Source organism: Camelina sativa, chromosome 7, assembly GCF_000633955.1.
Source record: "Camelina sativa cultivar DH55 chromosome 7, Cs, whole genome shotgun sequence".
Classification (NCBI taxonomy): domain Eukaryota; kingdom Viridiplantae; phylum Streptophyta; class Magnoliopsida; order Brassicales; family Brassicaceae; genus Camelina; species Camelina sativa.
This window is the reverse complement of record NC_025691.1, coordinates 8,675,772-8,688,740: the sequence shown is the minus strand read 5'-3', so window position 1 is coordinate 8,688,740 and position 12,969 is coordinate 8,675,772. Positions and strand designations below refer to the sequence as shown.

Genomic DNA, 12,969 nt, shown 5'->3' with positions numbered 1-12,969 from the left:
ATGCAAGATCATCTTTTATCTTTCTACTTATCTTTGTTCTTTTGGATGGTGCTTTACTTTGGTTTTGAAATTTTAGGATGGTGATTTACTTTGGTTTTACTTTTCTACTTATCATTGTTCTTTTGGATGGTGAATTACCTTCTTAGGATGTTATTGCTTTATTGGCATGGTTTCCAAAAAATTTAAGATGTTATCGTATCGACATGGTTTTATTTTTCTACTTATCTTTGTTATTTTTCTCTCTAAGTCTCGCATTGTTCGGATATGCAAAGAATAATCGGGTTTGAAATATCCGAAAACAGTATCCGATACATGAAAACCCGATCCGAAATCCGATCCGAAATTTTTAAATTTATCCGTACGGATATTAGAATCAATATCCATATTATCCGAAACCCGAATAACCCGACCCGACACCCGAACAATTATGCCTAATAAACTGTATGGATATTAGAATCAATATTTAAATTATCCGAAATCCAAATTATCCAACCCGAAACCGAACCGATGTCCGAACGCCCAGGGCTACTAAATCCTACCAAATCCTCTAAAATTCTTAATTCAATACAACCCCTTAGTTCGTGGAGTAATGAAACGACTACGTTTTAGGCTCTGTTTTGTTTTGTTTTTTTTTACAATGCGTTTTTACTTTTTAGGGTAGGTTAAAAAAAGGTTTGATTCGTTTCTTTGTCCCACATCGACAACGTGAGGGATAAGTTTTGTTGTTTATATATTGCTAGTGATCATTGATGGTCACCTGGATGATGACAGTAAGCCGTTCGACTTGAGTGTGATTGACGGCTGTGTCTCCTTCGGGATTCTCTGCGCTGTAGACGACGCCACCCGGTTAGGTCTTCTACTCCATATGGTCGGACGGTTGTCAGATGACAGCCGGTGTGTGTGATTGACAGCTGTGTCTCCTTCGGGATTCTTTGCGCTGTAAACGATTCGCCACCGGTTAGGTCTTCCTTTGCAGGATTGGTCGCACGGTTGTCTGACAGGTTATCTTTTTTTGCCTCTTTTTTTGTCCCTTAAACAAAAGATATTACCTTGCAGGTGCCAATTTAGCTAAAGCACGTTCCACTTCCTCACTAACCTCTTCAACACCAATACCATACCAAGATCTTAATTAATAATGGAAACTGATTCATACCTAAACCGCTAAACGCATAACTAAGGTTTTAACAGAGCAAGAAAGAAAAAATAAACAAAAACTTACAACTCGGCGGAGGATAGGCTCCAAAGACGAGCAAAGCTTCTGCAAACTTTCTACTTTCAGAGCCTCAACAATTACACTGCATCATAAGAATAACAAAAGGAGCAGCAAAAGAAGTCTTTTAGAAAATTGCAGAATCAATCAGGTTACAAAACATGAGAGAAAGACCTAGCAAGATTGTTAAGACCTCTCAGAACATTCATGCGTCTGATTCTCATTAAAGGCATCAGTTTGGTATAGCAATGGTTTTGTAAGGAAGATTTGCTTACTTGAATGGAGAGAGTTATGAGACTCAAGTTTGTAAGCTTACACTATGAAGACCTACTTTGACAAGGGCCAAAACTGTCAAATGAATGTGATGAGCTAATTCATTCAGTGAAGCTAGTTTGGTTGGCACCACGAGTGGTTGGTAAAAGAGCTTTCGGGGTACAATTTACGAGTCTCTTTGTGCAGAGAAGTCTCTAGTAGATCTTCTTGAGGTTTCTTGTTATCCAGAGAAGGTACAAGAGATCAATGCTTATGTTCATTCTAATGTTGTATTTTCTGGCTAAGACATATAAGTTAAACTTATGCATTGTGTCTCTGAGATTTCCTCACATATTGGACTAGTACTGACTAGTTATATAACCCACACCTATTCAAGTATACAAATTTCTTGAATTTGAGTTAATTAGTTTAGTTTTAACATAAATCTAACGTATAAAACTCAGAATGATTTCACAATGTTGTTGTATGATATCAAGATTTCTTGCCTTGAGCCAGGTTCACTCGAATCTCCCGACCCTCCAGCTCAAATCCGTCAAGCGATTCAAGGGCAGCATCCATTTCTGCTTTGGAAGAGTAGCATACAAAGCCATAACCCCATGATCTTCCTGTTTCTCCATCATAGACAACTCTAGTACCAACCACATCTCCACACTCTCTAAACACTCCAGCTAATGACCAAATCCAAAAGGGTTTTAGGGTTTAAGCAAAATGAGATTCAGAGAAGAAACCTCTGTTTCAGTCCCTTCATTACTCATTTAGTCAATAGTCATTACTAGTTCTCTAAGAAAGGAAACGACGACGTGCTGTGCAATTAGTTCATGGAATAATGAAACGACAACGTTTAAAGCTCTGTTTTTTTTTTTTTTTTTTTTTNTTTTTTGACAATACGTTTTTAGGCTCTGTTTATAAAAAAAGGGTTTTATTCGTTTCTTTGTCCCACATCGACAACGTGAGGGATAAGTTTTGTTGTTTATACTAGAGATCATTAATGATCCCCTGGATGATGACATATAGCTGTGTGACTTGAGTCTGGTTGACGGCTGGGTCTCCTTTGGGATTCTCGGTGCTGTTTGACTTGAGTTAGGTCTTCCTCTCCGGGGTGACTTAGAGTCTGACCGACGACGGCTGTGTCTCCTTCGGGATTCTCTGCGCTGTTGACGTTTCGCCACCCGGTTAGGTCTTCCTCTCTGGGCCTTGTCTCACGGTTCTCTGACAAGTTAACTTTTTTGTGTTGTGTTGTCGATTGTTTTACTTTTGTCTAATTCTAGGGTTGTCTCAGAACAAAGCCATAACCCCATACACAACTCTAGCCCCAACCACATCTCCGCAACTCTCTAAACGCTCCGGCTAATGAGAAATTTAGGTTTGAATATCTAAGCTGCAAGGTTAATTTGTTTGAAAATATGAAGCATTACAGTCTTTCCATTATATTGTGGATAATGAACATGGATGTTGACTTGCAGGTTTCATGAGTTGTAAGTTTTTAATGAGTTGCAGTCTTGTCTTATCAATGATTGACACTTTAATTTGAGTAGTTGCAGGTTTTCAGTTTGAGGCTTTGAGTCCATATATCAACGTTCCTGTTTGGTTTCTGCAATGTTTCAGTAACAAGCAAAACAATTTTGTGTGGTGTAATTAAAAAAAAGAAATTCTTATGTTGCTTCTCCAATTTGAGTTTCATTTATTATATAACTAAAGACACCATTTTTTTCTCCGGCGTAACACGGAAATAACAGGTGTTTCTAAGTAACTATAGCTGACCTGGAATCTTTCTTCTCTGATATTCCGTTTAACTTCTTCAGTTTGGATCATTGGGAGTATATTAATTGTTGACGGCTTGATGCAATTTAATATAGACAAAATATTGAATTTGATTGTTTCACTATGATGATGGTCTATGTTTGAGTATGAATGTATTTGCAGAATTTTATTAACCATAATCCGAAAATATTCATATTTTTAAATTATAAATTTGTAACTATAGTTCATCTTCTTATTTTTAAATGAGAATTTGTTAGGAATACCCTTTTTGGATATCCCTTTTCAAAACTATCTTTTTAAAAAACATTTTTATTTTTACTCTCTTTTACACAATTACAATATGTTAAATTAATTTTTAGAATTTTTTTTTAGGTTTGGGTTCTCTATCTTACTTTTAACCTTTAGGATATAGGTTTGAGTGATAAGGGTATTTTTGAAAATGAAGAAAGGGTATTTTAAAAAAATGACATAGGAAAAAGGATATTTTTGAAAATATCTAATTTTCTTTGATAAATTCAAAAATATTTAATTTGTTTATACATAAAAAAAAATGAGAATTTGTTAAAAATACACTTTTTGGTATACCCCTTTTCAAAAATACCCTTTTTTTTGAACATTTTTATTTTTGTCATCTTTTACACAATTACGGAATTATCCTATGTTAAATTAATTTTTAGAGTTTGTTCTTTTAGGTTTGGGTTCCCAATTTACATTATTGGTACAGTTTTTAAGGGATAGGGTTTAGTATTTGGGGTTTAGGGTTTATAATTTTGTCATTTTATATATTAAAAAGGGGTATTTTTGAAAATGGACACCATCAAAGGGTATTTTTGAAAAGTGACATAGAAAAAGGGGTATTTTTGAAAATCCCCCTTATCAATTGAAGATTTCATCTCTGTAGAGAGAGAAGTGAATCAATAGAAAGGTATGTCTGATTTTATATTTTTATTTTTGTTGTTGTGAAATCACTCAAAATAACACTTGTATAAGAGTGATTTTTCAGTCATATTTTTTCAACCAGAAAAGTATTAATAGTCTCCTAAAATCACTTCTAACTAAATTTTAGTTATTGCATTTTCAAAAATAAATTTGAACTTCTTTGGTTTAGAAATTTTCGATTATTTAATTTAGTGTCTAGTTAGTTTATCATTTGTTTGGAGCTGCACCACAAAACAATCATTTTTTTCTTTTTATGTTTTAGATAGTTTACAAATTAAAATGTGCTTATTTTTTTGGTTGAACTTTATTGTATACAATTTTTTTTTTGTTTGATAGAGTAATACAATAAAACCTAAACCTATATATTAATACTTTTTAAATTAATACTCGCTATAAATTAATAAATTTTACAGGTCCCAAACTAGACTGGTGTAAAAAATAACACAATTTAGTAAAAATAATAAGATAATATTTTTTTTTTGGAAATCCTATTTAAAAATATGATCCCATCAGCATTATAAATAAATAATGATATTAATATATATATATATATAAATTTCGTGAAATATGAGTCTGTTGTTGTTTGCCTATTCTTGAATTTGCTTTCATGTTGGAACTCATCTCCAGTTTTTCTCATTGCATCAAAAAAATTTGATATTATTTTCTCAAATCGCATCCAAAAATTATGGAAATTTTTAGACATGATAATTGCTTCCTTACGTGTAATTGGTTCTAGAGGTACCTCAATATTTTCTTTGACTTCATCATCACAATGAAGGATAGTAACAACAATTTCTTCTAAACTCTGAACTTATGAAATTTATCATTTTACCTAAATAATTAATCTAGTAAACTACTAACATCCATCCTATTACGGTAGCTAATATTATAAATTAAGAAAATTATATAAAAATGTGAGTTATAACAAAAATATCTATTTTTAAAAGAAAATTTGTAAAACTACGAAAATGAAGATATCTCTTTACAAAGATTATAATAATTATTAATTTATCGATAAACTAAAAAATTAATAAAATTCATGGTCTCGACCTTATTAATTTATGTATAGAGTTATATGGTAGGTTACTGCATTTTTTATAATTAAAATTCTGTTAGTGACGACTCACACATGCTTCATATCGATTGATGAAAAACGAACTAGTAACATTTCCATGATGTATGACGAGATTTCTCCCGTGGCTACAAATCGTTAGAAAGAACAACCAACCGCATCGAGCTTCGATTCTTCGTTTAGGATTTTTCATATCATCAAGAGCTACTAATTTCACATCTTATGCTCTCGATTGCATTCTTCAGATTGTCAAATTTGTTTCGAAAAGCTTTAAAAGCAGGGGAGAAACAGCGAATAAGTGAAGACGTAATAACCAGCTTTGTCTTTAGCTCCTTGTTGATATGTAAAGTTGCAGATGAAATGGCGCTAGTCACGTATTTTAGCTCAATCAAATGGTTTCAGTATCTTCACTTCCAAGCCTCTGAAGAAAATCTACAAGAAGCGTCCGTTTTTTCCTTTTGTTCTAAAGAAATCACACAGAATATCCCAAAATCTTATGAAAGTTTAAATGTAAATCTCACAAAATCAACGATCATTTCTCTTTAGAAAGAAAAAAAAAAAATACACAAATCACTCCAAATCTAAATCCTACCAAATCATCTAAAATTCTTAATTCAATACACATGGAGTAATGAAACAACTACGTTTTAAGCTCTGTTTTGTTTTATTTTTTGACAATGCGTTTTTTACTTTTTAGGCTTTGTTTAGAGAGAGGTTTGATTCGTTTCTTTGTCCCACATCGACAACGTGTGGGATAAGTTTTGTTGTTTATATATCGCTGGAGATCATTGATGGTCACCTGGATGATGACATATAGCTGTGCGACTTGAGTGTGATTGACGGCTGAGTCTCCTACGGGATTCTCGGTGCTGTTAGGGGTGACTTAGAGTCTGACTGACGACGGCTGTGTCTCCTTCGGGATTCTCTGCGCTGTTGAAGAATCACCAACCGGTTAGGTCTTCCTTTGCAGGGTTGGTCGCACGGTTGTCTGACAGGTTAACTTTTTTTTTTTGCCTCAATGTGTCCCTTAAACTTATTGGATTAGAGTGTTGTCGATTCTTTTAGTTTTGTCTAATTCTAGGGTTGTTAAGACCACTCAGAATATTCATGCGTCTGATTCTCATCAAAGGCATCAATTTGGTATAGCAATGGTTTTGTAAGGACGATTTGCTTACTTGAATGGAGAGAGTTATGAGACTCAAGTTTGTTGTAAGCTTACACTATGAAGACCTACCTTAACAAGGGCCGAAACTGTCAAATGAATCATGAATGTAATGAGCTAATTCATTCAGTGAAGCTAGCTTAGTTGGCACCACTAATGGTTGGTATTTGGTAAAGGAGCTTGCGGGGTACAATTAACGAATCTCTTTGTGCAGAGAAGTCTCTAGGAGATCGTCTTGAGGTTTCTTGTTATCCAGAGATCAATGCTTTGATTCATTCTAATGTTGTATATTCTAGCTAAGACACGTAAGTTAATAATTTGCTTTGTGTCTCTGAGACTTCCTCACAGATTAGATTAGTACTGACTAGTTATAACTTATAACCAACACCTTACAAGCATAAAAATTTATTTGAATTTGAGTTAATTAGTTCAGTTTAAACATAACTCTAATGTATAATAAAACTCAGAATGATTTCACAATGTTGTTGTATGATATCAAAATTTCTTGCCTTGAGCCAGGTTCACTCTAATCTCCCGACCCTCCAGCTCAAATCCGTCAAGCGATTCAAGTGCAGCATCCATTTCTGCTTTGGAAGAGTAGCATACAAAGCCATAACCCCGTGATCTTCCTGTTTCTCCATCATACACAACTCTAGCACCAACCACATCTCCACACTCTCTAAAAGCTCCAGCTAATGACTCAGAAGTTACAGTCCACGACAAGTTACCAACAAACAGCTTATGCTCTGTCTCAGGATAAAGAGGTTCTTTGTTAGGCTTTGGTTTGTCTGCAAAGTTCACCTTCAAAGCCCGACCCAAGATACTCCTGAGAAAGACAACACAACAAACATCAACCAAAATGTGTTTTTTGCCCTTTTGTGATGTGTTTTGTAAAAGCTTGCAAGAAACTTACAGTTCCATCGAGGTTATCGATGATGATGTTACAATCTTCGACATTGCTCATCGTTACAAAGGCGAATCCACGGCTCTGTCCTGTGTCTCTGTTGTAAAGAACCTCAACAAGCTCAGGGTTCGCGAAATCTTGAATGATTTGAGCCAGAGTTGCACTGTCAACATTGTAAGGCAAGTTTCCAAAGTAGAGCTTTGTGTTAACGGCTGCAGGAGGATCAAGATCACCAGCTGCCTGATCCTTCTCCTCCTCCTTCACTTCCTCTTCTAATTTGGCGGTGATGGTCTCTGGCAGGACTCTGAATCGCCGGGAGTTAGAGATGTATAGAGGTTTTGGAGGTGAAAAGTTGAATCTGAGGAGTGTTTGGTTAGATGAGTAGTTGCAGCCATGGAGGAGATAGGGTTGATGATGGAGTTTGAAGCAAGGAAGTGGTACCGTTGATGCTGCCATTTTCCCTCTGGACAGAGAGAAACAGAGATTGGCCTAAGACAGAGTCTGTCCACAAAAAAAATTTGGATAAGGCCAAAATAGTGATTGGCCTATCATATCATATAACATCCTTACAATTGATTGGTTCTGTAATCTACCACTTGGTACTTGATTGGTTTAGTCTATATTATCCGGTCTTTTGGTTTTGGTTTTGGTTTTGTAATTTTTGGGAAAAACAAATGAAAGTAGTAAAAAGAATTATTAATTAATCAGATATTTTCATATCAGTTGGCATAATAATAATAAAAAATTCAGATATTTTTCTTTTCTGTGTTCACCAAAAGGCCCAAAACCAGATATTCTCTTATAGTCTAGAGAATCGGTTTATAATCTAAAATTGTTCGGTTTATGAAATATCGGTTCAAGATTTAGTTTGGTTTGGGTTTGATGCAAAATGCTCATCCTTTTTGGCTGCTAAATAAAAAAAATTATGAAAGTTATGAAAAACCTATTTAATACAGTTTGCTTTCAATTTTCAAAGGAATTTACAAATTTTGAAAAGTCTAATTTTAGCTGTATAAGGAAATAACTCGATAAATCCCAAATAAGTTTGGTTATTTTTTTCTTAAATACCTTTACTCATAAATGCTTGAAAGGATGTGTACCTACCAATGATCAATCCAACTCAATGCAATTCTTACAACCCATTTATACCTCACATACATCTAAATCAAATGTTTTTTGGACTCATTTAACTAATGTTTTTTTCTTCTAAGAATTTGTGTAAACCATTAATGCCTAATACATAATAAATTGTAAACACCAAAAACAAAACATATGTTTTCACAATCTTTTTTTCTTTTCAGATTGATTTCTTCATATGGAGAGCTTTTATATATACATTGACGACAGGACAAAAAAAGGGACTAAGTTCTTAATCTCTGCAGAGTTCTTTTTACATCTTAATCTATAAAATTTTCATCTCCTATGTAATAATAACCAGAATGGAACATAAGAGAAGAGTTTATTTCGATAAAATTTTATATCTCTTTCTTTCTTCAGATTCCATCTTCTGATTTGATTGATCTCACACAGAGACTACGTTTCTTGTCCCTCACGTAAAGAACCAAACATCAACTCGTAGCTTCAGAGATGCTCTGCAATGATGGCCTCCATGTTTTTGATTTCGACGATGCTGAACTCGTTAACACTGAACGCTGCTTCTCATCTTTCGTTTCCTATTATTAAAACAAAGAAAAAGAACACAAACCCATTAATTATTTTAATTGTTGCTTAAAGTAAAGCTTGATATTAACCAAAACCCATATCTAATTACATTTAAATTCGATTAAATCTTTGATTATATTCGAGTTAAAAAAATGACGTACCAGATTCTGATTCTTGTTATCGGATTCTTCATCAATCTTCTTCTCTGGTGATGGCTTCTTCTTCTCTCTAGTCGTCGTTTCACTCTGATGCTTCTTTGTCTTTGCGTACTTCTTGGCTCTCAAAACCTTCATAACCTCTGGAAACATATCAAAACAAATCAGAAACCCATTACAAGAATCACAAAATAAACCAAAAGTTTTAAGAAATACAAAAAAAACAATAAAACACAAACCTTGTGAAGTGATGAGACGATAAGCATGACCAAGTACAAGATTCTCCGTTGGTCGGAGAAGTTTCACGCGCGTGAACCTCACAACCCTTCTCTCAGCACTCTTATCCTCTGTCTTCGTCGTTGCCGTCGTGGTGGCCGGTATACTTGTCTCCGGCAAAGGGATGATAAGAGAAACGTAGTGACCAGGATACATACGCATGACTTCACTAACGGATATAGGACCGTAATATCTATCGATCTTGCCGTCAGGATGTTGTAGAACCAACGCTGCCGCATCAACCGCTTGACAATTCCCCATTTCTTCTTCCACACACAAAAACAAAAGCAAAAACTCTGTTCTTCCAAAAAAAATTGGTATGATTAAGAGATTACACAAAAAAAAAACAGAGAGTAGAATGAGAGAGTTTTGTGAAGGAAAGAGGAAGAGAGAAAGAAAAGAGTCTTTTTCGGGACAGCGTGAAGGGGTTAGGTCCACCACACAGGCCTTACTTATAAAAAACATGTGAAACCCCCAAAAAACAAAATAAAAGTATATATGATTTGTGATTATTTAATTTTGTTACTTTTTCTGTTTATTATTTTAATTGGACTGTCATTTTGGGGGTTTAATTAATGATAAGAATAATAATGTTATTAAAGNGACAGAGAGAAACAGAGATTGGCCTAAGACAGAGTCTGTCCACAAAAAAAATTTGGATAAGGCCAAAATAGTGATTGGCCTATCATATCATATAACATCCTTACAATTGATTGGTTCTGTAATCTACCACTTGGTACTTGATTGGTTTAGTCTATATTATCCGGTCTTTTGGTTTTGGTTTTGGTTTTGTAATTTTTGGGAAAAACAAATGAAAGTAGTAAAAAGAATTATTAATTAATCAGATATTTTCATATCAGTTGGCATAATAATAATAAAAAATTCAGATATTTTTCTTTTCTGTGTTCACCAAAAGGCCCAAAACCAGATATTCTCTTATAGTCTAGAGAATCGGTTTATAATCTAAAATTGTTCGGTTTATGAAATATCGGTTCAAGATTTAGTTTGGTTTGGGTTTGATGCAAAATGCTCATCCTTTTTGGCTGCTAAATAAAAAAAATTATGAAAGTTATGAAAAACCTATTTAATACAGTTTGCTTTCAATTTTCAAAGGAATTTACAAATTTTGAAAAGTCTAATTTTAGCTGTATAAGGAAATAACTCGATAAATCCCAAATAAGTTTGGTTATTTTTTTCTTAAATACCTTTACTCATAAATGCTTGAAAGGATGTGTACCTACCAATGATCAATCCAACTCAATGCAATTCTTACAACCCATTTATACCTCACATACATCTAAATCAAATGTTTTTTGGACTCATTTAACTAATGTTTTTTTCTTCTAAGAATTTGTGTAAACCATTAATGCCTAATNGACATCTCTGACGTTTTATTTTTGGAGTTTAAAATTTAATGGAATAGAGCAGTAGGATGGTCGGAAATTAATTAGTTGATATGAACGGGTGGGTGCCGGCACCGGAGATCAGGGACCGATGATTTTGACATTGTTTTTGCACTTACTCTTTAAAAATTATTTAAGTTGTTGTATTTGATAAATTTATTACTTGTTTTAGATAATGCAAATTTGCACAGTGCAATATTTAGAATGCTGCAATAAAAATTAATTATAGAATGTTATAGCGTTTGACTTTTATTTAGGACTTGATTATACTTGTATCAAGAATAACTTACCCTTTCCGAAGTTTCTTTCAGTTCGTTTTTGTGGGTGTAATCTAACAAAAAAATCAGGAAAATCAGACATATAAATTGAACTTTAAAAAAAAATAATGCAAACTGTCTTTTTTTAGTTTATTATTAAAAAATTTGTAACGTTTGCAGCATCGGAAAAAATAAGTTTTAAACGACAATTGTCCAAATGATTTGAATAGCTGCCGTTTCGAACTAATGTTTTTCTCGTTTCGATGTTTAATATAGGTAACGTTCAACTTTTTATGATAGTCGGTGATTTTCCGTAAACTAAATTACTTTTGATATTTTTTATATGTAACGTTTATTTTGTCCAACAATCTACATTGGGTATAAAATATCTAACATTTCTAAATTATAAATCAAGAATATTATAGCTTCAAACGACAATTGTTCAAATGATTTGAAAATCAGTTGTTTCCAACTAGTAGTTTTAACGTTTTGACCTTTTCAAACAGTAAATCCCTTTCTTTTTTTTTTCAAACAAACTTCCATTAAAACTTAAGTCCTTGAAGAGCAGAGTTGAGAAACATAAAATGTTACAAAGCTTAACAAAATTACAAAACATAGAAAGATATTGGTTCCATGAGTTTTCCAAAAAAGTGCAAGTCTTTGGGAGGCTAGTAAAGCTTGAAAGATCTGTTAGGACTATGGTGGAAGCGCATTTGAAGACTTGCTCCGTGACTTCCTCTNGCCTCCATGTTTTTGATTTCGACGATGCTGAACTCGTTAACACTGAACGCTGCTTCTCATCTTTCGTTTCCTATTATTAAAACAAAGAAAAAGAACACAAACCCATTAATTATTTTAATTGTTGCTTAAAGTAAAGCTTGATATTAACCAAAACCCATATCTAATTACATTTAAATTCGATTAAATCTTTGATTATATTCGAGTTAAAAAAATGACGTACCAGATTCTGATTCTTGTTATCGGATTCTTCATCAATCTTCTTCTCTGGTGATGGCTTCTTCTTCTCTCTAGTCGTCGTTTCACTCTGATGCTTCTTTGTCTTTGCGTACTTCTTGGCTCTCAAAACCTTCATAACCTCTGGAAACATATCAAAACAAATCAGAAACCCATTACAAGAATCACAAAATAAACCAAAAGTTTTAAGAAATACAAAAAAAACAATAAAACACAAACCTTGTGAAGTGATGAGACGATAAGCATGACCAAGTACAAGATTCTCCGTTGGTCGGAGAAGTTTCACGCGCGTGAACCTCACAACCCTTCTCTCAGCACTCTTATCCTCTGTCTTCGTCGTTGCCGTCGTGGTGGCCGGTATACTTGTCTCCGGCAAAGGGATGATAAGAGAAACGTAGTGACCAGGATACATACGCATGACTTCACTAACGGATATAGGACCGTAATATCTATCGATCTTGCCGTCAGGATGTTGTAGAACCAACGCTGCCGCATCAACCGCTTGACAATTCCCCATTTCTTCTTCCACACACAAAAACAAAAGCAAAAACTCTGTTCTTCCAAAAAAAATTGGTATGATTAAGAGATTACACAAAAAAAAAACAGAGAGTAGAATGAGAGAGTTTTGTGAAGGAAAGAGGAAGAGAGAAAGAAAAGAGTCTTTTTCGGGACAGCGTGAAGGGGTTAGGTCCACCACACAGGCCTTACTTATAAAAAACATGTGAAACCCCCAAAAAACAAAATAAAAGTATATATGATTTGTGATTATTTAATTTTGTTACTTTTTCTGTTTATTATTTTAATTGGACTGTCATTTTGGGGGTTTAATTAATGATAAGAATAATAATGTTATTAAAGATTTGTAACCATATTGTTGCAGATTTGACTGTGGTTGCCTGGGACATCTCTGACGTTTTATT

General features: G+C 33.9%; 1 protein-coding gene and 1 pseudogene across 2 annotated transcripts; both read right to left on the bottom strand.

Moving 5' to 3' along the window:
* Positions 6,807 to 7,855, bottom strand: LOC104700747 (annotated as a pseudogene).
* On the bottom strand, positions 8,667 to 12,745 carry LOC104700745. Of its 2 annotated transcripts, XM_010416310.1 has the most exons (4): positions 12,269 to 12,745; positions 12,036 to 12,172; positions 11,818 to 11,885; positions 8,667 to 8,926 (listed from the first exon to the last, which is right to left on the bottom strand). In XM_010416310.1, exons 1-4 carry the CDS (start codon positions 12,564 to 12,566, stop codon positions 8,890 to 8,892), a joined length of 540 nt encoding a protein of 179 aa, XP_010414612.1. In that variant the 5' UTR covers positions 12,567 to 12,745; the 3' UTR covers positions 8,667 to 8,889. The 2 variants fall into 2 exon arrangements, with proteins under 2 accessions (XP_010414612.1, XP_010414611.1); XM_010416309.1 differs by lacking the exons at positions 11,818 to 11,885; positions 12,036 to 12,172; positions 12,269 to 12,745 and adding exons at positions 9,145 to 9,281; positions 9,378 to 9,854 and having other exon boundaries at positions 8,667 to 8,994.